This window comes from Garra rufa, chromosome 25, assembly GCF_049309525.1.
Source record: "Garra rufa chromosome 25, GarRuf1.0, whole genome shotgun sequence".
In the NCBI taxonomy this organism is placed as follows: Eukaryota; Metazoa; Chordata; class Actinopteri; order Cypriniformes; family Cyprinidae; genus Garra; species Garra rufa.
This window is the reverse complement of record NC_133385.1, coordinates 19,613,368-19,638,798: the sequence shown is the minus strand read 5'-3', so window position 1 is coordinate 19,638,798 and position 25,431 is coordinate 19,613,368. Positions and strand designations below refer to the sequence as shown.

General features: G+C 34.0%; 2 protein-coding genes across 2 annotated transcripts in view; one reads left to right on the top strand and one right to left on the bottom strand.

The window, feature by feature from the left end:
- cep290 (centrosomal protein 290) overlaps positions 1 to 19,432 on the top strand; it is a 46,335-nt gene extending 26,903 nt beyond the window's left edge. Inside the window, exons 27-52 of the mRNA XM_073831936.1 lie at positions 1,993 to 2,144; positions 2,248 to 2,359; positions 2,435 to 2,890; positions 4,345 to 4,509; positions 4,605 to 4,712; positions 4,811 to 4,945; positions 5,053 to 5,316; positions 5,402 to 5,509; positions 5,652 to 5,851; positions 5,930 to 6,143; positions 6,305 to 6,442; positions 7,713 to 7,934; positions 8,685 to 8,813; positions 9,105 to 9,250; positions 11,168 to 11,323; positions 11,425 to 11,548; positions 12,788 to 12,922; positions 13,005 to 13,091; positions 13,489 to 13,653; positions 15,084 to 15,206; positions 15,998 to 16,170; positions 16,238 to 16,379; positions 16,695 to 16,768; positions 16,850 to 16,944; positions 17,041 to 17,099; positions 18,935 to 19,432. Of these exons, the coding sequence (XP_073688037.1) occupies positions 1,993 to 2,144; positions 2,248 to 2,359; positions 2,435 to 2,890; positions 4,345 to 4,509; positions 4,605 to 4,712; positions 4,811 to 4,945; positions 5,053 to 5,316; positions 5,402 to 5,509; positions 5,652 to 5,851; positions 5,930 to 6,143; positions 6,305 to 6,442; positions 7,713 to 7,934; positions 8,685 to 8,813; positions 9,105 to 9,250; positions 11,168 to 11,323; positions 11,425 to 11,548; positions 12,788 to 12,922; positions 13,005 to 13,091; positions 13,489 to 13,653; positions 15,084 to 15,206; positions 15,998 to 16,170; positions 16,238 to 16,379; positions 16,695 to 16,768; positions 16,850 to 16,944; positions 17,041 to 17,099; positions 18,935 to 19,117 (4,065 nt within the window). The 3' untranslated portion in view covers positions 19,118 to 19,432. The remainder of the gene's footprint in view (positions 1 to 1,992; positions 2,145 to 2,247; positions 2,360 to 2,434; positions 2,891 to 4,344; positions 4,510 to 4,604; positions 4,713 to 4,810; positions 4,946 to 5,052; positions 5,317 to 5,401; positions 5,510 to 5,651; positions 5,852 to 5,929; positions 6,144 to 6,304; positions 6,443 to 7,712; positions 7,935 to 8,684; positions 8,814 to 9,104; positions 9,251 to 11,167; positions 11,324 to 11,424; positions 11,549 to 12,787; positions 12,923 to 13,004; positions 13,092 to 13,488; positions 13,654 to 15,083; positions 15,207 to 15,997; positions 16,171 to 16,237; positions 16,380 to 16,694; positions 16,769 to 16,849; positions 16,945 to 17,040; positions 17,100 to 18,934) is intronic.
- The window catches only part of rlig1 (RNA 5'-phosphate and 3'-OH ligase 1), a 9,095-nt gene continuing 2,903 nt past the window's right edge, over positions 19,240 to 25,431 (bottom strand). Inside the window, exons 3-7 of the mRNA XM_073831937.1 lie at positions 22,720 to 22,815; positions 21,183 to 21,299; positions 20,887 to 21,084; positions 19,967 to 20,136; positions 19,240 to 19,868 (exon numbers count right to left, since the gene is read on the bottom strand). Of these exons, the coding sequence (XP_073688038.1) occupies positions 19,683 to 19,868; positions 19,967 to 20,136; positions 20,887 to 21,084; positions 21,183 to 21,299; positions 22,720 to 22,815 (767 nt within the window). The 3' untranslated portion in view covers positions 19,240 to 19,682. The remainder of the gene's footprint in view (positions 19,869 to 19,966; positions 20,137 to 20,886; positions 21,085 to 21,182; positions 21,300 to 22,719; positions 22,816 to 25,431) is intronic.

The window sequence follows — 25,431 nt, the reverse complement described above, 5'->3', positions numbered from 1 at the left end:
AAAAACATTGTGCTAAACATTAAATGTTTTTTATTTGGCTTTAATTTTATTTTATTTTTGTAAAACAGCTTGTTAAATATTTTATATGATTTAGTTTTATTTTCTAAAACACAGTTTTAAACATTTAATAATTTTTTATCTTATTTTTGTTTCATTTTATGTATATATATATATATATATATATATATATATATATATATATATATATATAATTTTTTTTAATTATGAATTTTAGTAAGCATTAAATAGGCCTTTGTTTTATTTTTAAAACACACTAAGTTTTAAACATTTTAATTAATTAACTTTAACTTTTATTTTTTTATAAAAACAATGTGCTAAAACATTTAATACGTTTTTTATTTGATGTTATTTTATTCAAACAAAATAATGTTAACTATGCTTTAATTTTTGTTTTTGTAAAACAGCTGGTTGAACATTTTATATGATTTAGTTTTATAAAACAATGCTAAAACGTTTAAAAAGTTTTTTATTTGATGTTTTTTTATTAAAACAGAATAATGTTAATTATGCTTTAATTTAATTTTATTTTGTAAAACAGCTGGTTGAATATTTTATATGATTTAGGTTTATTTTATAGTTAGTTATTTTATTTCATTATTTAGTACAATTTTAAATACTGAATAATCTTTAATTTTATTTTATTTTTAATAATATTTTAGGTTTATTTTATTTTAGAATAAAATACATTATATTGAGCATTAAATAAGCCTTTGCTTTATTTTTTATAAACCACAGTATGTTTAACATTTTAATAACCTTTATTTTTATTATTTATTTTATTTAATGTTTTTTTTTATTTGGTAATAAGTTATTTTAATACAACAGAATAATGTTAGTTATGCTTTAATCTTATTTTATAAAACACAAATTTAAACATTTAATAACTTTTTTTTTTTAGTAAAAACCATTATTTTGAGCATTAAATAAGCCTTTGTTTTATTTTTATAAAACACAGTAAGTTAAACATTTTGAAAACCTTTCATTTTATTTTTGATTAAAAAACTGTGTGCTACACGTTTAAGTTTTTTTATTTGGTGTTATTTTAATAAAACAGAATAATGCTTTAATTTTATTTTATTTTGTAAACTGGCTTGTTGAACATCTTATTTGATTTAGTTTCATTTTATAAATAAAGAAATTTACAATTTTAAACATTTAATATTATTTTATTTCATTTCTCGTTTTATTTATTTTTTATTTATTTATTTTTTTAATAAAAATACATTATATTGAACATTAAATAAGCCTTTGTATTATTTTAATAAAACAGTATGTTAACCACTTTAGTAACCTTTACTTTAATTTTTTTAATAAAAAAACAGTGCGCTAAACATTTAATACATTTTTTTATTTGGTGTTATTTTAATAAAACAAAATAATATTAATTATACTTTAATTTTATTTTAGTTTCGTAAAACAGCTGGTTGAACACTTTTTTATGATTTAGTTTTATTTTATAAAACACGATTTTAAATATTTAATAAACTTTTATTTTATTTTTGTTTTACAAAATACATAATAAAAAATACAATTTATAAAATACATTATATTAAGCTTTAAATAAGCCTTTGTTTTATTTTTATAAACCACAGTATGTAAACCACAGTACATTTTAATAACATTTAATTGTAAAATGTGCTAAACATTTAATCAGTTTTTCATTTATGTTATTTTAATAAAACAGAATAATGTCAATTATACTTTAATTTTATTTTATTTTTGTATAACAGCTCGTTGAACATTTTATATTATTTAATTCTATTTTATAAAACAGTTTGAAACATTTAATAATCTTTTATTTTATTTTATTTTTTATTAAAATACATTATATTAAGCATTAAATTAGCCTTTGTTTTGTTTTTATAAAACACAGTATGTTAAACATTTTTAATAACCTTTAATTTTATTGTGCTAAACACTGAAAAAAAAAAAAAAAAGTTTTTTATTTATATGTATGCCTTATATGTATAGCTCACAAAATTAAACCTGGAGGCTCAGCGGATAGAGCGGGAGCTCAGGGATGAGCTGGCAGACAGCGTAAGCAAAGACATCAGCGATGCCGATCGCAAGCGAATCACAGAGCTGGAGAAAACAGAGGCAGACCTGCGGATTGAAGTCTCCAAGTAAGCCTGATGACTCAGCCTGTGCATATCCTTTCTATGATCACAAAATATCACAAGAAAATGTACACAGACATCCTTTTTAAGTTGTCTGAAATGTTTGCAGATTGCGGGAGGTGTCAGACGTTGCTAAAATGCAGGTGTCTGCTCTGGAGGCCAGACAGCAGTCAAGAGAGAAGGAGGTAGAAAGCCTAAGGAGACAAGTGTTGGACTACCAGGTACTGTATGTTTTTCTTTTTTCCAGCTGTGCAGCCTCTTGCTCACATCCCTAATTTTGCACATCTCCTCTTCAGGCTCAGTCTGACGAAAAGGCCCTCATTGCCAAGCTCCACCAGCACATTGTGGCTCTCCAGTTGAGCGAGACCACAGCAATCAGCCGACTGGAGGCCGCCAACACATGCCTGCAGAAACTCGAAGCGCAGAAGCTCAGAGTCGAACAGCAGCTGGATGCCCAGCAGCAGTCGCTGTGGCATGCGAGGCAGGAGGGTCACCAGCGGGCCAGACACCTCCGCCACACCATCCAGGCCCTCCGCAGACAGTTCTCAGGAGCCCTGCCGCTGTCCCAACAGGAGAAGTTTTCAAACACCATGCTCCAGCTGCAGGGGGACAAGGCACGGGCCAGGGAGGAGGCGCATAAGGCAGAGGAGGAGAGGAGGAAAGCAGAAGGAAAGGCACAAGAACTTGTGCTAAAGCTGAAGGGGTTGGAGGAGCTCATAGCAACACTGAAAGATGCCAAAGGAGCTCAGAAAGTAGGTTGATAGATTACAAATAGAGTTGTGTTGCTTAAAATCATATTTCATTCCTATAAAAGTTGCTTTTTTATTTATTTTCACTACCAATCAAAAGTTTTTGAACAGTAAGATTTTTATGTTTTTAAAGAAGTCTCTTCTGCTCACCAAGCTTGCATTTATTTAACCCAAAATACACTAGTAATATTGCTAAATATTTTTACTATTTAAAATAACTGTTTTCGATTTGAATATATTTTCAAATGCAATTTATTCTGGTGTGAATGTCAAATATCAAATGAATATCAAAGCTGAATTTTTAGCATCATTACTCCTGTCACATGATCCTTCAGAAAGCATTCTAATATTCTGATTTGCTGCTCAAAAACATTTTTATTATTATTATTATCAATATTTAAAACAGTTGAGTACATTTTTTTGGATTCTTTGATGAATAGAAAGATCCAAAAATCAGCATTTATCTGAAATAAAAAGCTTTTGTAACATTATACACTATACCGTTTAAAAGAAAATTAGGGGAAAGAAATTGTAAAAATTATTTCTTTATTTAGCAAAGATGCTTTAAATTGATCAAAAGTGATGATAAAGACATTTATAATGTTATTAAAAAAGATTTTTATTTCAGATAAATGCTGTTCTTCTAAACTTTCTATTCATCAAAGAAACCTGAAAAAAATCTACATAGCTGTTGTCAACATAATAGTAATAATAATAATAAATGTTTTATATATTTATGTATTTTTTAAGTAATTAATTCCTGAGATTTCAAAGCTGTTTTTTTTATCATCATTACTCTAGTCACATGATCCTTCAGAAATCATTCTAATATTCTGATTTCTTCCTAAAAATATATTTATATATATATAGCAGCCATGTAGAATTTATTTAGGTTTCTTAGGTGAATAGAACGTTCAGAAGAACAGCATTTATCTGAAATAGAAAACATTATTTAAACATTATAAAGGTCTTTATCATCACTTTTGATCGATTTAAAACATCCTTGCTAAATAAAAGTATTAATTTCTATAAAAAAAAAAAAAAATTTGGATCAAATAAATGCAGCCTTGATGAGCAAAAGAGATTTTATTAAAAAAAAAAAACATTAAAAAGCCAAATAAAGTCACTCTCACTCTGTAATTCTCATTATATTATCATTACTGTTAGATGTATATTTTTAAATACACTAATATTTGCATCACAGTAATGAAAATAATCTCACAGTGCTAAAAAAATAAAATCAATGTTCATAAAAATAGCCTCCATTTTCCTTAGAAAAAAATATTATTCTAATTAATTAAAATGTAAGCAGGACAAATTTAAAATCTTAACAGATTTTACTCAATTTACTTGTAAAATTCACATGAATTACATTACTCCTATTAATAAAGAAAATAAGTAATTTAGCAATTTAACACTCCGCTGCAGTGTTTACAGCTAAATATCAACCCCTACAGGTGAGTGAGTGGCATAAGAAACTGGAGGACGTTCGTCTGTTGGAAATGCGGCAAAGCAGAGAGCTTGGTGCTCAGCGGGAAGAGATAAAATACCTTAGGAACATTGTGGCTGAGCAGGAACGCACCATCAGCGGTCTGGAAGAAGAGCTGGTGCAGCAGAATAACGTCAGTATTGCATTTAAACACGTTTCTTCCATATTATTTATTATGTAAAGTATACAGAGCATGCTTTCTAATCATATTTATTATTCTTGTATCAGCTTCTAGAGGAGCGGCAACTGATCTGGGACCAGAGAGAGGTGCAATTGGAGCGCCAGCTCGACACCTATGAGAAACAGCAGAACGAAGTTCTAAGCACAGCTCAGAAGGTACCATCAACACTGACACTTGGCAGACTTGACAAAGGTTTTTTACAGTTTACTGAACTACAGTTTAAATTAACTTAGCTTGTCCTTTTGGGGTTTAGTTTGAGGAAGCCACAGGCTCTCTACCGGATCCAAATCAGCCTTTAGCACACCAGTTAGACTACGCTCTTGGAAAAATCAAAGAGCATGTTCGTACCATCCTTGAGACAAAAGCCACCTGCAAAATTCTGGAAGAGGTACTTTTTATTCATCAAGTGACTCTGAAATAATTTAAGTCAGCTTTACCAATTGTAAACCTAGTGTTTATGATTATTTTACAAGGGGTTTCTTTTAATCTGAGCAGAAGCTGAAGGAAAAAGAAGCCGCTTTGTGGACATCGGAACAGAACGTCTTATCCCGAGACAAAGTGATCAATGAACTGAGGCTTCGCCTACCGGCCGCTGCTGAGAGAGAGAAACTCCTGGCTGACCTGAGCAAACAAGAGGACTCTGATAGCCAGCCAGCCCTGAAGGTGGCCCACCAGACCATTAATAACCTCCAAGGGCGTCTGGATCAGAAAGAAGAGGTTCTCAAGAAGTACCAGAACTTGCTAGCAAAGACTCGTCAGGTGACTATTTAAAAAAAAACTAAGGCTCCATATTGCACAATAAAACCATATAAAAGCTCACATATCTTCATTTTTATTTCCCCAGGAGCAGGAGGAGATTGCCAAAAGGCATGAGGAAGAGGTCAGGGCACTGCATCAAAAACTGGATGTTTATATGGACACATCGCTGGACCGTTTCAAACAGACCGCTCTGGTATCTAGAGTATTCATTATAAAGCTCAGTTTGGGATAGTGTGCCAGAAATGGATCAATTTATAGTGCACATAATATATATAATCTTATAAATCATGGCAGTTGTCATCTTTAGCTGGCTGCTCAATTTTATTTTTCTCTAGGAGCTAATGAAGAAACCTACCATCACTGTACCGACCAATAAGCACTTGGTGCGTTTGGCAGAAATGGAGCAGATGGTGGCTGAGCAGGACAATTCGCTTTCCTCAGTGACACACAAGCTGAAGGTCGTCACTGCAGAGCTAGACCAACAGAAACAGGTGATGGCGGCACAAAACATGGAGCATGCTGCAGAAATAGCAAGGTGAGAAATTAAAACAAGCCTGCTTTTTTCAATACTGGTCAATATCAAGATATTGATTCCTTGTTCCACTTTTTTAAGACTTGAGAGGAGACATGTTGCCCAAATGAAGGGTCTGTCCCAGGAGGCAGAAGAGCTGAGAGCTCAGCTTATTCAGATGGAGAAAGAGCTGCATTTCCTCCGCGTGGAGCTGGAGGCCCAAAAAGAAGCCAATGTCAGGTCACCATCCAACACCATGAAGAACCTTGTGGAGCGGTTGAAAAATCAGTTGGCCCTCAAGGAGAAACAGCTGAAGGTACGATACAGTGGACAATGTGCAATGAGCATTGATGCAGTAATAATTTTAATATAAATCTGTGCTATTGTCCATGAAATTTCACCTTAATTGTTCTGCATAATTTCTTCCATGTGATGTTTGAACGTGACTAAGATCACAATTCGTTTCCTCATCTGCAGGCTCTGAGTAAAGCTCTCTTGGAGCTTCGTGCAGAGTTGACATCTCAAGCAGAACAGCAGATCATCGCTAATGCTGCTAAGAAGGAAGAGGTCCTCAACGTTCAACAGATTGTCGACAAGCAGACCAAGGAGCTAAAGGTAAAAATAAGGAAGAAACCTACATTTTTACCCAATTTCTAAACCTTTACTTATGTAAATATTTGGTTCCACTTAGAGTGCCTTGTCATTTGTTCACATTTTTTTATGTTTCTGCCTTGTTAAACTGCTTTAAATTATTGGGGGGTTTTTATTCACACCAATCTCCATACACCATCATGACAAAGAAAAAAAAACAGGTTTTTAACATCTTTGCAAATTTATCAAAAATAAAAAACTTAAATGATTCCATTACATAAATATTCATACATTTTTCTGGGACACACTGGGAGATTTAGCTCAGGAGCATTCATATTGCTTGTAGCAAATTCAATTGAATGGGTGTGATTTGGAAAGGCACACATGTCTCAATAAAAATGCATATCAGAGCAAAAACCAAGCCCTGAGGTTAAAAAAAACTGCCTGTACAGTTCAGAGACAGGATTGCATCAAGCTACACATCTGGGGAATTGTTTAGAAAAAAATTCTGCTGCATTGAAGATTCACAGAAGCATGTAGCCTCCATTATCCATAATGGAAGAAGTTTTAAACAACCACGACTCTTCCTAGCTAGCCTCCTGGCCAAACTGAGCAACTGATGGAGGAGAGCTTTTGTTAGTGTGGTGACCAAGAAGCTGATAGCCACTCTAGTTGAGCTCTATGATCATAAATGCAGATGGGAGAAACTTAGAGAAGGACAAACATCACTGCAACATTTCACCAATCTGGGCTTTACGGTGGTGTTGCAAGACTCAATCCTCTCCTCAGTGAAAACACATGAAAACATTCTTGGAATTTGCAAATAAAAGCACCTAAAGGACCCTCAGACTGTGAGAAATAAGATTCTGTGGTCTGATAAACCATCGTATTTGAAGGAAACCAGGCACTGCACATCACCTGCAGAGTACCATCCCTTTTCAATGGCAGGGACTGAGGGACTCATCAGAGTAGAAGAAAAGCTCAGTGCTCCAAAATATTAACATAGCCTTAATGAAGACCGAGTCCAGAGCATTCAGAACCTCAGACTGGGCAGAAGGTTTACCTTCCAACAGGACAATGACCCTAAGCACATAGCAGGAGTGGCTTATATACAACTATGTGAATGTCTTTGAGTGGCCCAGCCAGACCATGGGCTTGAACCCAATTAAACATTTCTAGAGAAGTAGAAAATATTTCCCATATCAGTTGTTGTTGATGATAAAGGTAATGCATGCAATTATTTAAGTGAACAACCCTAACCAAGAAATGATATATTCCCTGTGTTTCTCATAAGGCGTCTGTGAAGGACCTTAATGAGGAGCTCCAGCTAGCTAAGGATGGTGTACGAGCAGCAAAAGCCAGAGAAAACTCACTGAGAGAGGAGCTGGAGAACTTAAACAAGGATCTGCAGAGAGGCCAGAAATCATATAACAAGCTGCGGAGTGAAAAAGAGACTCTGGAGGATCAGCTGAATGAACTAAAGAAGAAGGTCCAGAGACTCAGCAGCGGCCTACAGGTTAGACCACATGTGTGTTTTTCACCCGTTATCTTGTACTATGAATAGTAAAGGTCAAGAATTTTTTGTCTCGCCGTTCTTGAGTAATTCTATCAGCGACTCAAAGACGCTTGGACAGTGAGTCAGCGGGCCTTTTTTCTCTGAAAATGAAGAGCTTCTGCTCAGTGTCTAGTTGAACAGAGCCTTTCATTGATGGCAGTGAATACGTCTAGACAGCATTGTGAAGCTCCTCGCTCTTATCAGAGTTTGCGGTCCTTAGAAAAAAAAACATTTGTATGTATAATCATAGTGCCTCACAGCTTTTTTACAGTTAGGATGTGGACAATAAAGACATTTATAGTGTCACAAAAGATTTCTACTTTAAATAACATTTTATTCTATACAAATTCATGAACTAGGAATACTGAAAAAATGAATCATGGTCTTCAACAAAATAAAACTTTTTTTGGCTCCACAGATGTTTCTTGAGCAGCAAATCGGCATATTAGCGTGATTTCTGAAGGATCATGTGACACTGAAGACTGGAGTAATGATGCTGAAAATTCAGCTTTGAATCACAGGAATATATATTAAAATAGAAACTGTTGTTTTAAATTGTAAGAATATGTCACAGTAATACATTTTTTACTATATTTTTATCAAATAAATGCAGCCTTGGTGAGCTTAAGAGATAAAGAAAATGAAATTGTCCGAGTAAGAATAAAATAAGTTTAAATTAATAAATATGTATTTTTGTGTGTGTCTATGCAGGCTCAGGTTGAGAGTGATGGACCCACAGTTGAGGCTCTTCAGAAAAAGATCCGTAAGTTAGAGCAGGAGCTGGACAGGAAGAGCATCTCAGAGCCTGCAGACAAGAGAAGTGTCTTTAAGGAGGACAAGGTGAATGAGAATTACATTTTTGCAAGAAAAGTTGGACAAATAGAAGTAAATTATCTGCAGAAACTGATGCAGAACAAGCCTAATGAAGCCTTTACATACTGTATAGTAAGTTATTTGATGTCAGATGTTTATTTGAGCTTCTATTCTTTGATGCAGAATTTTACTTTTACATTACAAGTTTCATTATAATTAAATTATTATTTATTATTCAGATTTTTTAATACTATATGATTTATTAACACAACAACAGTATGAATTTTCATGTATATATGTGAATTTTTCAATTTGCAGTCCTCTAAAGAAGAAATCGTGAGATGGGAGGAAGGTAAAAAATGGCAGGCCAAGGTGGAGAAAGTGCGGACTGTCCTCAAGGAGAAGGAGAAAGAAGCGGAATCTCTTTCTAAACAATTAGCAACAATCAAAGAACTTTACAGCAGGTCCGTGTTGTGAAACTAATCCATTCACATAATCGACAGTTTCAAAAGACACATTAAAGCATTCGTTCACTCATGAATAATAATTTCCTGATAATTTACTTACCCCCATGTCATCCAAGATGTTCATGTCTTTCTTAATTCATTTGAAAAGAAATTAAGAAAAGTGTTTTTGAGGAAAACGTTCCAGGATTTTTCTCTATATAGTGGACTTTAATGGGGATCAATGGGTTGAAGGTCCGAATTGCAGTTTCAATGCAGCTTCAAATGGCTCTATACGATCCCAGCCAAGGAATAAGTGAATATCTAGTGAAACGTTCAGTCATTTTTAAGTTTTTTATCTGTGTACTCTGTTTCAAAAGGGTATCTTATTTTTTCCTTCAATTTCAAAATTGTCCAATAATGTTCTTTTACCTTTTTTTTTTTTGTAAAGGACGTTTGACTTTAACGTCCTTTACAAACGTTTGTTTTTACTTTGTAAAAACTGGGTCAATACTTCCGCATCACACGTGTCCTTTCCAATGTGACTACGTAATACGTGAAGTCGTGGACGCAGAGCCAGTGCAAGACGAGCATTTGTGGTTTAAAAGTATATACATTTTTATTTTTTTTAGAAAATGGCAGATCGTTTTTTTTTAGATAAGACTCTTATTTCTCGGCTGGGATTGTGTAGAGCCCTTTAAAGCTACATTGAAACTGCAATTTGGACCTTCAACCCATTGATCCCCATTGAAGTCCACTATATAGATAAAAATCCTGAAATGTTTTCTTTAAAAACCTTAATTTCTTTTCGACTGAGGAAAGAAAGACATGAACATCTTGGATGACATGGGGGTGAGTAAATTATCAGGAAATTTTAATTCTGTAGTGAATTAATACTTTAATGGTCTGAGGAATCCATTAAAGGAGTAGTTCACTTCCAGCGAAAAAATTTACAGACAATGTACTGACCCCCTTGTCATCCAAGATGTTCATGTCTTTCTTTCTTCAGTCGTAATGATATTATTTTTTTTGAGGAAAACATTTCAGGTTTTCTCTCCATATAATGGACTTCTATGGTGCTCCAAAATGCAGTTTAAATGCAGCTTCCAAGGGCTCTAAACAATCCCAGCTGAGGAAGAAGGGTCTTATCTAGCAAAACAATTTGTTATTTTCTAAAAAAAAAAAAAAAAGTGCAATTTATATACTTTTTAACCTCAAACGCTTGTCTTGTCTAGCTCTGCATGAACTCTGTGTATTCCGGTTCAAGACAGTTAAAATATGTTGGGTACATCACTATTTTACCTTTTTTGTAAAGGGTGCTTGACTTTCTTTGGACATTCACTTTGTAAACACTGGGTCGGTACTTCTGCAGCGATGTAGAACTACTTTGAAGTTGGAGGATAAAATGAGATGGGAGTTTTTTGACCCACCCTAACTGTGATGAACCAGAATACACAGAGTTCACGCAGAGCTAGATAAAACAAGCGTTTGAGGTAAAAAAAAAAAAGTATATAAATTGTACATTTAAAAAAAAAAAAAAAAACTGATAATTTCGCTAGATAAGACCCTTCTTCCTTGGCTGGGATCCTTGGCTTGGAGCCTTTTGAAGCTGCATTTAAACTGCATTGTGGAAGTTCAAACTCAGGGGCACCATTGACATCCACTATATGGAGAGTAAACCTGAAATGTTTTCCTCAAAAAACATAATTTCTTTATGACTGAAGAAAGAAAGAAATTAACATCTTGGATGATGAGGGGGTGAGAACATTATCTGTAAATTTCTGGAAGACTACTCCTTTATTGGTTTGAGGAAACTGAAATAAATATAGCCAAAATGTATGCAATAAATGTGAGCATAACTTTAGCAATTATTAAAAGTAAGAACAAAATTAAAGATTTCCAATCAGGTTTACAATATGTTGGCTGATGTTTATGAAGGTTAGAGCAGGAGAAGTTGGGTCTCCAGAAGAAACTAAAGGGCAGAGGAGTGACCGCAGATCAGGTGGTTGGTGTACGGACTCTTGAGGCTGACAGAGAGATTGAGGAGCTACAAAGAAGGAACGTTGAACTGGAGCAGCAAATAAAAGTGATAAAGTATGTTCTACATAGCAATCATGCCATTGTGCCAATTTGTAATTTTTTTTTTTTTCAAAATTGTCTTGAGGAATGTTTAATATGTACCATGTGTTTTGTAGGCAGCAGCAGGCTTTACCCCGTGATGCTGCAATGGAGGATATCACCATCAGGAACCGTTATCTTGAGGAGAGGCTTCACACCCTGGAGAGTCAACTGTCCAAAGAGTCTCAATCCAGACCATCTGTAGGTTTAATATTTTGTGTGCCAATAAACATTTTGCCATCTTTTAACACTTTTCATTAATTTCACCCCACTAATTTCATTCTTACACTTCCTCTCAAACCTTTTTTCTTTTTCATACCTCTATTCCATCTCTGATAATGAAGGACAAACATGTGGCCTCACCATCTCAGCTCAGTTGTTCAAAAGTTCATTCTATGACTTTCGATATCAGTGAAGGTGACCAAACTCGATCTCCATTAGTAAATGACACCGTCACCGAAAAGGAAATAGCAGTTACAGAGATCAAAGCAACTCAAACTTCATTCGGAAGCATGAGTGCAGCAGAAGTGAGTCAACATGAGGAAAAGAGCAAGGAAAATGTAGGAGAGAGTGTTGTAGATTTAGAACCAGAAGATCTGGTGAATGACAACAAAAGTGAACAGGAAGAAGACAATAAAAAAGAGGAATTGGTGGAGAAAGATGAAGAGGAACCAGATGAGACTCAAGAAGGACAAGAGGAACTTGCACAGGAAGAACAGAAGACTAATGGAGATGCAGAAGAAGTAGATTCAAGGCTGACACATCAAGAGATGATGAATAAGCCTCTTGAAGAAGATCAGCTGGAAGATGAAACAGCTGAAAATGAAAAAACAAACGCAGAGCCAGAGATGTCAAAAGAACATCTGGAGGATGACCAACAAGACAGAGATAAGGAGCAAGAACGGGAAGAACAACATATTGAGATCCAAGGTGATCCAAGCCAAAATTTGAAAGCATCTGCAGGGTCTAAAGAGCTTGAAGAAGAAGAAACAGCACTCAGCACAGTTGATGCCAATCTGGTGCCTGAAGAACCAACAATGGAGGAGACCAAATCCTTCATCCCTGAAGAAGATGTGGACCATATTTTAAGTGAAAACATAAAATGCTCCCCTACTAAGGAGCTAAACGAATCAGAAGTCACCACCTTTCATGATAAAGAACAGACAATAAAAGGCAAAGTGAAAGCTCGAAAGGTACTTAATGCGTAGGAGTTCCCACTCACGCGCTAACACAAAGCTTCCAGTTGTCCACCCTATAGCTTTGTTGGCTTTGAGCATGTGACTTTGCCTTTCCAGACCCAGAGTGTCTGCTTATGTCCCATAGTAACTTTGTCTTTGTATTGCACCCTCTCCATCCAGCATTTTAAAATGTTTTCGTTGTCTGGGTGTTATTGAGCTGCATGTTGTCTACGGCATCAACATCTCTTTGTTGTTTCAACAGACGTCTGGCCGAGGTTCTGGTACGCCATCTCAAAAAGAACATGAGCTTCAAAAAGAAAACCTCAAGTTGTCCACAGAGAACCTGGAGCTTCGTTTCCAACTGGAGCAAGCAAACAAGGACCTGCCTCGATTAAAAGTAGAGTATAACGTAAAAAAAAAAATACATAAAAACTATAACTATTAACTCTGCACTTACTTTACTCTCCCTGTAATGAAAGGACCAGGTGTCTGACCTCAAAGAGATGTGCAGTGTTTTGAAGAAGGAGAAAGCTGAAGTGGAAAAGAGGCTCAGCCATGTTCGTGGGGTAGGTTGCAGCATCTTTAAGATAGTAAAGGGTTAGTTCACCCAAAAATGAAAATTCTGTCATTAATTACTCACCCTCATGTCGTTACAAACCTGTAAGACCTTTGTTTATCTACAGAGCACAAATTAAGGTTTTTTTGATGAATTCCAAGAGCTTTCTGACCCTACATTCTCACATTATGGTGGAACCACTGATGTCACATGGACTAATTTAACAATGTCCTTACTAACTTTCTGGGCCTTGAATGTGTCAGTTGCATTGCTGTCTATGCAGGGTCAGAAAGCTCTCGAATTTCATCAGAAATATCTTAATTTGTATTTCGAAGATGAACGAAGGTCTTACAGGTTTAGATCAACATGAGGGTGAGTAATTAAATTCTTTTGCTTCTCTCATGCAGTCTGGTCGTAGCGGGAAAACCGTGCCTGAGCTGGAGAAGACCATCGCACTGATGAAGAAGGTAGTGGAGAAAGTTCAAAGAGAGAATGAGAACTTAAAGAAAACATCAGAGGCCAATGTTCAGAAACAGCTTTCTACACTGGAACGAGACCATGAGAAACTTAAGGTACATTTTGTGAGCCTGTGTTGGATGTTACACTAGCATTCACAAGTTTGGTCTCAGATTTTTTTAAATGTTTGTAAGTCTTTTAAGGCTGCATTTGAACAAAAAATTAATTTTCTCTTTTATAATATTTTTAAAATGTATCAAAGTATTAATTCTATGAAGGCAATGCTGAATTTTCAGCATTACTACTCCAGTCTCGAGAAATCATTCTAATATGCTAATTTGCTCAAACAATTCTAATTATTATCAATGTTAAAAAAGTTATGCTGCTTTAGATTTTTGTAGAAACCATGAAACATTTTTTTAGGATTGTTTTTGATGATTAGAAAGTTCAAAAGAATTAGAAAGAATTATTTTGTAACATTATAAATGTTTTTACTGTCAATATTGATCAATTAATCATGCATCTGCTGAATAAAATAATTGAGTAGTAAAAAAACATTTCAGCTAAGACCATCTGCAATTTGCATCTGTATAATTGGACTCTACGCTACATATTGGACTCTACGCTATCTTTTAAGAGTCATGTAAAGAACATTACAAATAAAATTAAATTTAATCTAAAAAATTTTCAACAGATTAGACCTTGTCTATCCGATCAAGCAGCCAAGTTATATATGCATTCTATGATTTTTTCCCACATCGAATACTGTTTCACAAATTGGTCACTTACAAGTTCTGGCACTTTAAAATCAATAGAATCCTTATATAAGAAAACACTTAAAGTTTTTGACAAAAAGCCAAATTCATATCACCACTGCCATATTCTTGCAAAATATAATTTCATGAGTTTTAATAATTTTGTCATTTTTAAATATGCTTGCACTATTTTTAAAATATTAAACGGACTAGCACCCCCTCCCCTGGGAGATTTTATTAAGAGGGTTACTCATGGTACCAGAACAAGAGCAGCTTCCAGAGGGGATTGTGGGGTGCCTAGAAGACGCACAGTATTTAGTCAAAATGTGTTATCCGTTAAAGGTTGCACTACTTGGAACAGTCTACCCATAACTATTCGAGAATGCACCACTTTTTACACTTTTAAAATTCATCTAAAGGAATGGCTAAAAAACAATCAAATATGCACTCATTCTTCAATCTGAGGACTTGGCTTTTTGTAAATGACCACAATGGCAGAAACTGATGTTTATGTTATTTTATTCATTCATTTTAATGTTATGCATTTTTGATGATTCTGTCTCTGTTTGTCTTAAATTGTTATCTGCCAAGGGACAAGGGATGTAAATTAGCCTTCGGCTAACTCCCACATACTTACATTTTCTAATGTTCATTAGTATGTACTGTCCCTTATTAATTAAATAAATAAATAAATAAATAAATAAATAATTAAAGTAGTGTTTTAAGAATGTCATGGGATAAATAGTTATTTTCTACTTTTACAATAATGTGCATCTGTCTTTTTGTTACAGTCTGAATATGAAAAGCTGAAAGGAAAACAAGAGGAACAGCTAAGTGCAAGACTTGAGTCAAAAACCAAGGGCATTGAGAAAATCATGATGGAAAACGAACGCTTACGTAAAGACATTAAAAAGGTTTTTTTTTATATTTTATATTTAATAATTTTCATTACTTTCATATCATTAAACCATGCTCTTAAATGATTAGTTCACTTCCAGAATATAAATTTCCTGATAATAAACTCACCCCCATCTCATCCAAGATGTTCATATCTTTCTTTCATCAGTCAAATAGAAATTACGTTTTTTGAGGGAAAACATTCAAATCCAGGGTTTTTCTCCATATAGTGGACTTCAATGGGGATTAACGGGTTGAAGGTCTAAATTGCAGTTATTTAGTGAAATGATTGGTCATTTTCTAAAAAAAAAACCCTAATATATATATATATACTTTTTAACCACAAATGCTTCACACATTACGTAATCACGTTGGAAAAGTCAGTTAGCTTTTCGTATGTGTACTTCGGTTCAAAGAGTTAGTGTACTTTTCTCCACCACCTTTAAAATCACTTGACAATCATTGTTTTACCATTTTTTGGAAAGGGTGTTTGACTTCCTTTACACGTTCACTTTGTAAACACTGGGTCAGTTACGTAATGTGTGATATTAAGCTAGAAAATGACCTATTGTTTCACTGGAAAAGACCCTTATTCCTCGGCTGGGATCGTGTAAAGCTCTTTGAGGCTATACTGAAACTGCAGTTCGGACTTTCAACCCATTGAAGTCCACTATATGGAGAAAAATCCTAGAATGTTTTCCTCAAAAACCTTAATTTCTCTTCAACCAAAGACAGAAAAACATGAACATCTTGGATGGCCTTCAATTTATCACAATACAGTACATATATTTTTGTGGCAAATTTGCAGGAAGCAGAAGCTGCAGAAAAGCTGAGGGTTGCAAAGGCCAGCCTTGAAATAGCCAATGAGAAACTGAAGGCAGAGCTTGAGGAGACCAATCAGAGGCTCTTATTAGCACAGTCGAAGGGGCCGTCTTTAGAAGGGGCGGACAGCAAGACCTGGAAATCTTCAGTTGTGGCCAGGTATTACATTTACTTAAATACTTAATCTCATGCAAGTTATTATTATTAAAAATTTTTCCTTTCACAGGTTATTTGAAAACAAGATGAAAGGTCTTGAGAGTGAAATCGCCAAGAAAAACTCCAGCATTTCAGAACTGAAGGTGCAGCTGAAAGAGGCGTATGAGAAACATCAGGCCACACAACACACTGTCACCCAGCTGAAAGACCAAGTGAGATAGTGATACTTCTTTAGCTATTCATTAGAAATCCCATATTCTGCTATTACTAAAACATGTTTTTAGAATGCTTCTTGTTTTCATTTGTAATGCATCTCTTAGCAACGAGGCACATGTTTCTGCTTGAGTTTGTTTGCTCGGAATGACTTGAAAGTCTGGTAGTGTGTGACCACCGGTCTTTTCTCTGTAACCATTTATAAAGTTGGCAAATGTGTTTAAAAATCTGTTCCGATTTTAAAAGTCACGTAGTGCATTCCAAGCTCAATACGCTCTTTTTCCGAGATCTAATAATCTAATATGTATTAACAGGTGGAGCTGCTTAAAAATATCCCTGTGGAAGCGACCACTGATGAAGGCCTGGCCAGAGAGTATCAGTCCCTGAGGTGAAGCGCTAAAAGATCTACAGAGTTCAAAGCACACAAAATGATTTAAAACTCATTCTTTGCCAAATATTTTCTAATTAGATTGGCCAATAAACAACTTGAGAGGGAAAAAGCTCAACTTCTTCGGCAGATTCAAAGGTATGATGACCAGTTTGGAACCAACAAAGCAGGACCAGGTAAGATCACTATACATTTTCTGAAGAATTCATATTGTACAAGAATTCATATTGTGGATACATGAGATATGTATCATTTACCTGTTCCTTTTGCAGGATACAGTGAGCTCCAACAACAAATTAAGGCAGTAAATACTGAAAAAAGGAAATTACAGGTATTCCTGAAGAAAAATGCCTAAATAATCTGCTGTTTTTAAATCTGAAGTCACATGGCTGGGTAAAAAATTAGTCTAGCCTGTTTCAGATAATGAACAGAACCTTGTAGCGCACCTCCCATCCAATAATTCGCAATAAGCATTGTGCATCGTTACTTTTGATATGAAACAAAGTCTCATATTTCAAATTCTGTCTACTTCAAGTCGTAGTTACGTGATAAAAAGTAAGTCATAACTACGAGATAAAAAGTCAAAATTATGACTAACTTAAGTCATAATTACAAGATAAAAAGTCAAAATTATGACTTCAAAAGTCAATTATGAGATAGTCGAAATTATGACATAAGTCATAATTACAAGATAAAAAGGTAAAATTATGACTTGTAAAGTTGTAAGTCATTATTTCGACTTTTTTATCTTGTAATTACGAAAGCCATAATGATGACTTTAAAAGTCGTAATTACGAGACAAAAAGTATAAAGTCAAAATTATGACTTACAGCAAGTTAGTCTTAAAAAGTCAATTATGGAAGGAAAGTCATTTGAACTTTATCTCATTATTATGACATAAATTTCATAATTTTTACTTTTAAGTCATAATTTCAACTTTTTCTCATAATAACGACTTTATAAGTCTTTATAAGACTTTTTATCTCGTAATTGTGGCTTTTAAAGTCATAATTTTGACATCTCATAATTATGACTTAAGTATGTCATAGTTTCGTTTTTTTTTAGGCATTGTTTTTTTTCTTAGCTTTCAGAAATGGGCTTGTGAAGCGTAATTGAATCATATTGTTTTTCAATTTTTAAGTTTCAATAAATCTGTCAAGTTTTTATGACAGTCACCATTAAAATGTTTATATGTCAAAAAACTAATTAAAGTAGAAATATAATCATGTAATTTAAAGTGAATCTTTAGTTTAGTGTAGTATTGTCCTTTTAACCTTCAGTATTAATGTAGTACCAACAGACTCTCGTCTATATTTTACATTAGCTGAGAGATTTTATAACATGTACTGTACCTGTTGTATATCCAAAATAATCAATATTGAATCACATCGGAATCGTATGGACGGCCATTTCTACCATGTCAAAAAAAAAATTTATCAGATAAATTGAAATTATGACTTCAGAAGTCAATTACGAGATAAAAATTTGAAATTGACTTTGAAAGTCGAAATTATGAGATAAGTCAAATTTGACTTTAAAAGTTGTAATTACAGGATTAAAAGTCAAAATTATGACACTCAAGTCATAATTACGAGATAAAAGTCAAAATTATGACTTTAAAAGTCGAAATTATAAGATGTCAAAATTGACTTAAAATGTTGTAATTACAAGATAAAGTTGAAATTATGACTAACTAAAGTCAGTTACGAGATAAAAAGTCAAAATTATGATTTCAAAAGTCATAACTACGAGATAAAATGTCAAAATTATGACTAATTTAAGTCATAATTACAAGATTATGAAATATGAAAGATTATGAGATTATGGAAAAATTATGACTGAAAGTCGAAATTATGACTTCAAAAAGTCACAATTACATAATAAAAAGTCGAAATTATGACCAATTTAAATTACGGAAGGAAAATTAAGTCATGATTTCAACTTTCTGCCTCGTAATTACGACTTTAAGTCATAATTTTGACTTTCTCTTTATTGCAACTTTTAAAATCATAATTTTGACTTTTTCCTCGTAATGACTTAAGTATGTCATAATCTGTTTTTAAGGCATGACATTTTTTCTTACCTGGCGGAAATGGGTTTCCATAGAATCTAATTGAATCGCAAGCTTGTGTCATTTGTATCATTTTGTAAATGCTTTCATTTTAGGATGAAGTTAGAAAGTTGACCGGAGAGCTGGAAAACTTTGACCCGACATTTTTCGAGGAACTTGAGGATCTAAAATTCAACTACAATCTGGAGGTGAAGAAAAACATCATCCTGGAGGAACAGCTGAAGAAGCTGTCGGATCAGTTTGGAGTGCCACTTCCCGTGGACATGTCTATCAGCTAACACACATCAGATCAGTTTTCAGGTCATTAGATTTTATTGATTTTATTTTACTGCTCAGTTAGAGCCAAATATGTACATGTTGCTTTATATTCAAGTACATCTAAGTTACAATGTCTCATAAGTAAGTAGGTTCATATTTATTTTTTTGGTAAAATACCAAAACATTTTCATAGAAAGGTTTTACAATATTTGTGATTTGTGGCCTTACTAGCAAAAGCTGACACTGAAAGCTTTTTACCTTTTTACATGTTTAATCTATCAGTCACTGCCTCATTTTTGAGACTCATTAGATGTAATAAATGCCAATCAATGTCAGTTTGTTCTATTTATTGCTGAACTGTCCTCTGAAACCTATCTAAACAAACAAAAAAAATAATTAAATAATAATTTAAAAAAAACCTTCCACTCTCTAAAAGAAATAAAAAAGTGCAGTCGCATATATGAACAGAGCGTCGATGGGAATTCCCAATAGGCAGTTTTGACCAGTATTAAGTGTTATCAAATGTTCTTCGCTCTGGTTAAAACCAGATTTAGCAGGAATGTTTCATAATTTAATTTTAAGGGATCAGGGTTCAAACTGAATGTCCTGTATGCAGCTGAAGAGTTTTCCATTTATGCTGGAAAATGATTTGAATAAGTCCTTGTTGGAAGCATCTGGACCAGGCGTTTCATCAACGTGGATGACCACACGTCTGGTGTTCAAGAAGGTCTCGCTGACAGGCCATTTCAAACCGAGATGATGGCGGTGTATCTACAGAACAAGAGTTGATTTCAAAAGTGATTTGATCTGAAGAAAATGTGCATGAGAGCAGCAAAAGACTGATGGTCATGTATAAACCCTTTATTCACCTTGACCAGTGTCCCATCATCACAGTGCCAAACAATTCCCTCCACTCGCCCCTCTTGGCATTCCTGAAACCAGGAATACAGCTGCTGGAACTCCACTGGAGGAGGGTTTCGGATACGCAGGACCCCGTGAGGAACCAGAACATGAACTGGATGCTTCTTACTTCCCAAACCTATGGAATCACACAATCAGCTATTTCCTAAACCAACAGTAACTTCCTTAAAGGGATAGCTTACCCAAAAATGAAAATTACCCCATGATTTATCAAGCCATCCTGAGTGTATAAGACTTTCTTCTTTCAAGAGAATACAATCGGAGTTATATTAAAAAATGTCCTGGCTCTTCAAAGCTTTATAATGGCAGTGAATGGCTGTTGAGAATTTGCCAAAGCCCAAAGAACTGCGTCTATCCATCATAAAAAGTACTCCACACGGCTCCTGGGGGTTAATAAATGCCTTCTGAAGTGAACTGATGCGTTTGTGTAACTGTCATATGCACGTTCACGAGAAAGTAGCGTTCCAGCGGATGAAGTAGGATGTAAGCAAATGCGGAAGCAAACTTCAGAAGGCCTTTATTACCTCCTTGGAGTCGTGTGGACTACTTTTTATGATATATGGATGCAGTTTTTTGGGCTTCAAAATCTCAACAGCCATTCACTGCCTTTATAAAGCTTGGAGGACCCAGGACATTTTTTAATATAACTCCGAATGTATTGGTCTGAAAGAAGAAAGTCATGTACACCTACGATGGCTTGAGGATGAGTAAATCATGGGGTAATTTTCATTTTTGGGTGAACTATCACTTTAACAGATAAACTAGCCTTAAAAGGGTTTTGTTCCTGCAAGAAATTATTTTTTTGAATGAGAGTAAAACAGATACAAAAGATTCCAGACTTTTAAACTATATAGTACATTATATTTACCATATGGATTTCCATTAACGTTGGTTCCGATAAGCTCAAGGGTTTGCTCCATGAGGTCTGCCAGAGGAACGCTGACAATTTCAAGCAATCCTTCATCCTCCATGTGCGTTTTCAGGACAAGGGCAACACCAGTATCGTAGTTGACCACAGATGCATGCCAGCAGTACTGTTTGTTCATATGATCCACCGGAACCCAACCTTCATTACAAATATATCTATGCCATTAGCAGCTTTTATTTTCAGTCAGTATAACTTGGACGACGAGGAACGAGTGTGTTCCAGGGACATCAACCCACCTGGTATGTGTCCATGTTCGTCCGGCACTGGATGGCCATTCTCACGCTGGACTCTGTGAGCAGCGATCCAGGATTCTGGCACTTCTCGGAAATCTTCGTCTATGTTCCACACAAATCCTGAGAATCAAAAAATTACGTTTGGAACTTTCATTTTTATCCACTGCTTCGTGACAGCTTCTTGTTAGCCCATGAAAATTAACTATGTCAATTCTAACATTTACAGTTGAGGTCAAAAGTTTACATACACCTTGCAGAATCTGCTAAATGTTAATTCTTTTACTAAAATAAGAGGAATCCTACAAAATGCATGTTATGACCTGAATGAGATATTTTACATAAAATACATTTACCATATGTGACCCTGGACCACAAAACCAGTCATAAGGTTAAATTTGACAAAACTGAGATTTATAGATCATATGAAAGCTCAATAAATAAGCTTTCTATTGATGTATGGTTTGTTAGGATAGGACAATATTTGACTGAGATACATCTATTTGAAATCGGAAATCTGAGGATGCAAAAAAATCAAAAAGACTGAGAAAATCACCTTTAAAGTTGTCCAAATTAGGTTCTTAACAATGCATATTACAAATCAAAAATTACATTTTGATATGTTTACAGTAGGAATTTTACAAAAAATCTTCATGGAACATGAACTTTACTTAATTTCTTAATGATTTTTGGCATAAAAGAAAAATCAAAAATTTTGACCCATGCAATGTATTTTTGGCTATTGCTACAAATATTCCCCAGCGACTTAAGACTGGTTTTGTGGTCCAGGGTCACATATAGTCCACAAGACAAATTAATACTTGAATTTATAAAAATTAAAAAGTTTACATACACTTGATTCTTAATACTATGTTGTTGCCTGAATGATCCAGTGTTTTTTGTTGTTGTTGTTTTTTTGTTTAGTGATAGTTGTTCATGAGTCCCTTGTTTGTCCTGAACACTTTCCAACATTGATTGTATGATTTTGAGATCTATCTTTTCACACTGAGGACAACTGAGGGACTCATATGCAACTATTACAGAAGGTTCAAACGCTCACTGATGCTTCAGAAGGAAAAACGATGCATTAAGAGCCAGGGGTGAAAACTTTTTCACAGAATGACGATGTGTACATTTCTTATTTTGCCTAAATATCATTTTTTTACTTAGTATTGCCCTTCAGAAGCTACAGAAGATACTTAAGCAAATACAAAATAAGTAAAGTTTACCCTGATCTTCAAATTCATTGTTTTCATCTGAAATGTAAACTTTTGAACGGGGTCATTTTTATAAATTCAACTATTATTTTCTCTTGTGGACTATTGTGGACTCTTGTGGACCTTTTACCTGAAATATCTTATTCAGGTCAGTACTAAATAAAAAATAACATGCATTTTGCATGATCCCTCTTATTCTAGTAAAATAATTAACATTTTGCAGATTCTGCAAGGTGTATTTAAACATTTGACCCCAACTATATGCAAGTTAAATCATACAAAAAGATTAATAATAAAAAAAAAAAATCTAAATTGGACAAAAATACCTTTACAGGTCTTCTGCGAATACTGATACTTTTTGAATCTCTTGTCCGCCTGCTTGGTGGGTTTCCGATCCAAGCGAGCCCAGAGATACGGTTCCCCTTAAAAATTAAATAAATAAATAAATAAATAAATATATATATATATATATATATATATATACAGTGATGGGCAAGCTACTTGGAAAATGTAGTGAGCTAAGCTAACAGTTACTCTTCATTAAATGAAGCTTAACTACACTAAAGCTACAGCCTTTGGTAATGTAGCAAGCTAAGCTACAGCATCATGGCAAAAGTAGTTCACTACATCTAAGCTATTTTTTAAAATTTCATTTTTCTATTGAACCAACATCATACAAAGTCAGTGCTCTCTCAGTGATCAATTAAATTGTCAGTCATACAGGCATGCAAGTTCAGTTTAATTGTTTATTCAACCACTCTTCCAAACCAATTTGGCAACAAAAATCTGTATCATGTACAGGGCTGGATTTATCTCATATTCTGGGGGGTTGAATTCTTTCTTGAAAAAAATAAAAACAAAAAAGCAATGGCACCAGTCTCACAATATTAAACGAATAAAACAGGGAAAACACAAAATTTGTAAATAAAATAATTTTATACATATTATTGAATAACATAGTCTATATATGGATGGGTGTTCGTCAACTGATTGCATGTCGTCAGAGTTTACAGTGTTGACAGCTTCGTAATAAATAGCCTAAAGGAAGCGCTGTAGATTTGTTGTATATAGCTACTAAAATATGACAGACCGCACAAAAACAGCACTTTAATTTACTGCCGTGTTTGAACAAAGATAGTGATTGATTTCATGAATACAGGAGCCTGATTTTTTTAATTGTCAGAATCTATAGTACATAACAAATACAAAAATAAAAACAAATCACAAACTTTTGCAGTCAAGACTGTGAATAAAAGACAAGTGTGGAATGTAAGCCAGATTTGGCCCAGACTCTGTTACTATCTGGGAAGCAAAGCTAAATTCTATTGTAAATTTGTTAACTGACAGTAAGAATATATAACCGAATCAAGCGGCTATTTTCGTTTGCAGAAGGTAAAATGCATTAACGTAAAAATTTAACCGACAGGTCACAGCGGCTAGGCCTATAAGTCACATTTGTGACCCTGGACCACAAAACCAGTCATAAGGTTAAATTTTACAAAACTGAGATATATACATCATATGAAAGCTCAATAAATAAGCTTTCTATTGATGTATAGTTTGTTAGGATAGGACAATATTTGGCCGAGATACATCTATTTGAAAATCTGGAATCTAAGGGTGCAAAAAAATCAAAATACTGAGAAAATCACCTTTAAAGTTGCCCAAATTAAGTTCTTAAAAATGCATATTACTAATCAAAAATTACATTTTGATAGGTTTACAGTAGGAATTTTACAAAAAATCTTAATGTAACTTGATCTTTACTTAATTTCCTAATGATTTTTGACATAAAAGAAAAATCAATAATTTTGACCCATACAATGTATTTTTGGCTATTGCTACAAATATACCCCAGCGACTTAAGACTGGTTTTGTGGTCCAGGGTCACATTTTATTATATTCTGAAATAAACAGGCCTACAGCATAATGTTATGACATTATTTCCCTCACTCCACAACAAATCCTTTAACTTTAATCTTATTCAGGGGTCCGTTCTTCGTACCTCGCTTACTACATCCAAGATCAAATGACACATCCAAGATCAAATCATCGCGCTAACTATGAGCTCGCTATTCCGGTTCTCCGAACGCACCTGTTGTTGATGATTAGTATAGCTGGATGAAGTTATTTGAGATCACTGGGTGGCTTAAAAGGGGCTACGTATCGATAGTAGAAACATTGATCGGCAACTCTTTGATTGGTCGGCGAACATGACGAAGGAGCGCGCTCAGTATTTTTCTGCAGCAGAGCAAGAACTCTTGATTGAGGGATTTCAGGAGTTTCAGAGTTTAATTAAAACGCAAGGGAAAACTGCAAAGGTTGGAAAAGCAAGGAGAGTGGGCTGGCAAACAGTAGTGAACAAATTAAATACGTTAATGCTGCCCATGTTACATGTTTTTTCCTTGATATGTTATTTTATTTATATCTTTATTTTTTTATACACTACCGTTCAAATGTTTGGGGTCAGAAAGACTTAGTAATAGTCTTTAAAGAAGTCTCTTATACTCATCAAGGCTGCATTTATTTGATTAAAAATACAGAAAAAACAGTAATATTGCAAATTGTTTTTACAATATAAAATAATGTTTATATATATATATATATATATATATATATATATATATATATATATTAACATACTTTAAAATAGAATTTATTCCTGTGATGAAAAGCTGAATTTTCATCAGCTGTTACTCCAGTCTTCAGAAATCATTCTAATATGCTGATTTATTATTAGAATGATCAATGTTGGAGAATATCAACAGTTTTGCTGCAAATAATTTTTGGAACCTATGATTTTTTTTTTCTGGATTCTTTCATGAATAACAAGTTTAAAAAGTACAGTGTTGATTCAAAATATATATATTTTTAAACAATGTAAATTATTTATTATTAACTTTTTTTTTTATTATTATTATTAACTTAATACATCCTTGGTGAATAAAAGTATTAATTTCTTTTAAAAAAAAAGTACTGACCCCAAACTTTTGAATCGTCGTATATATATATATATATATATATATATATATATATAT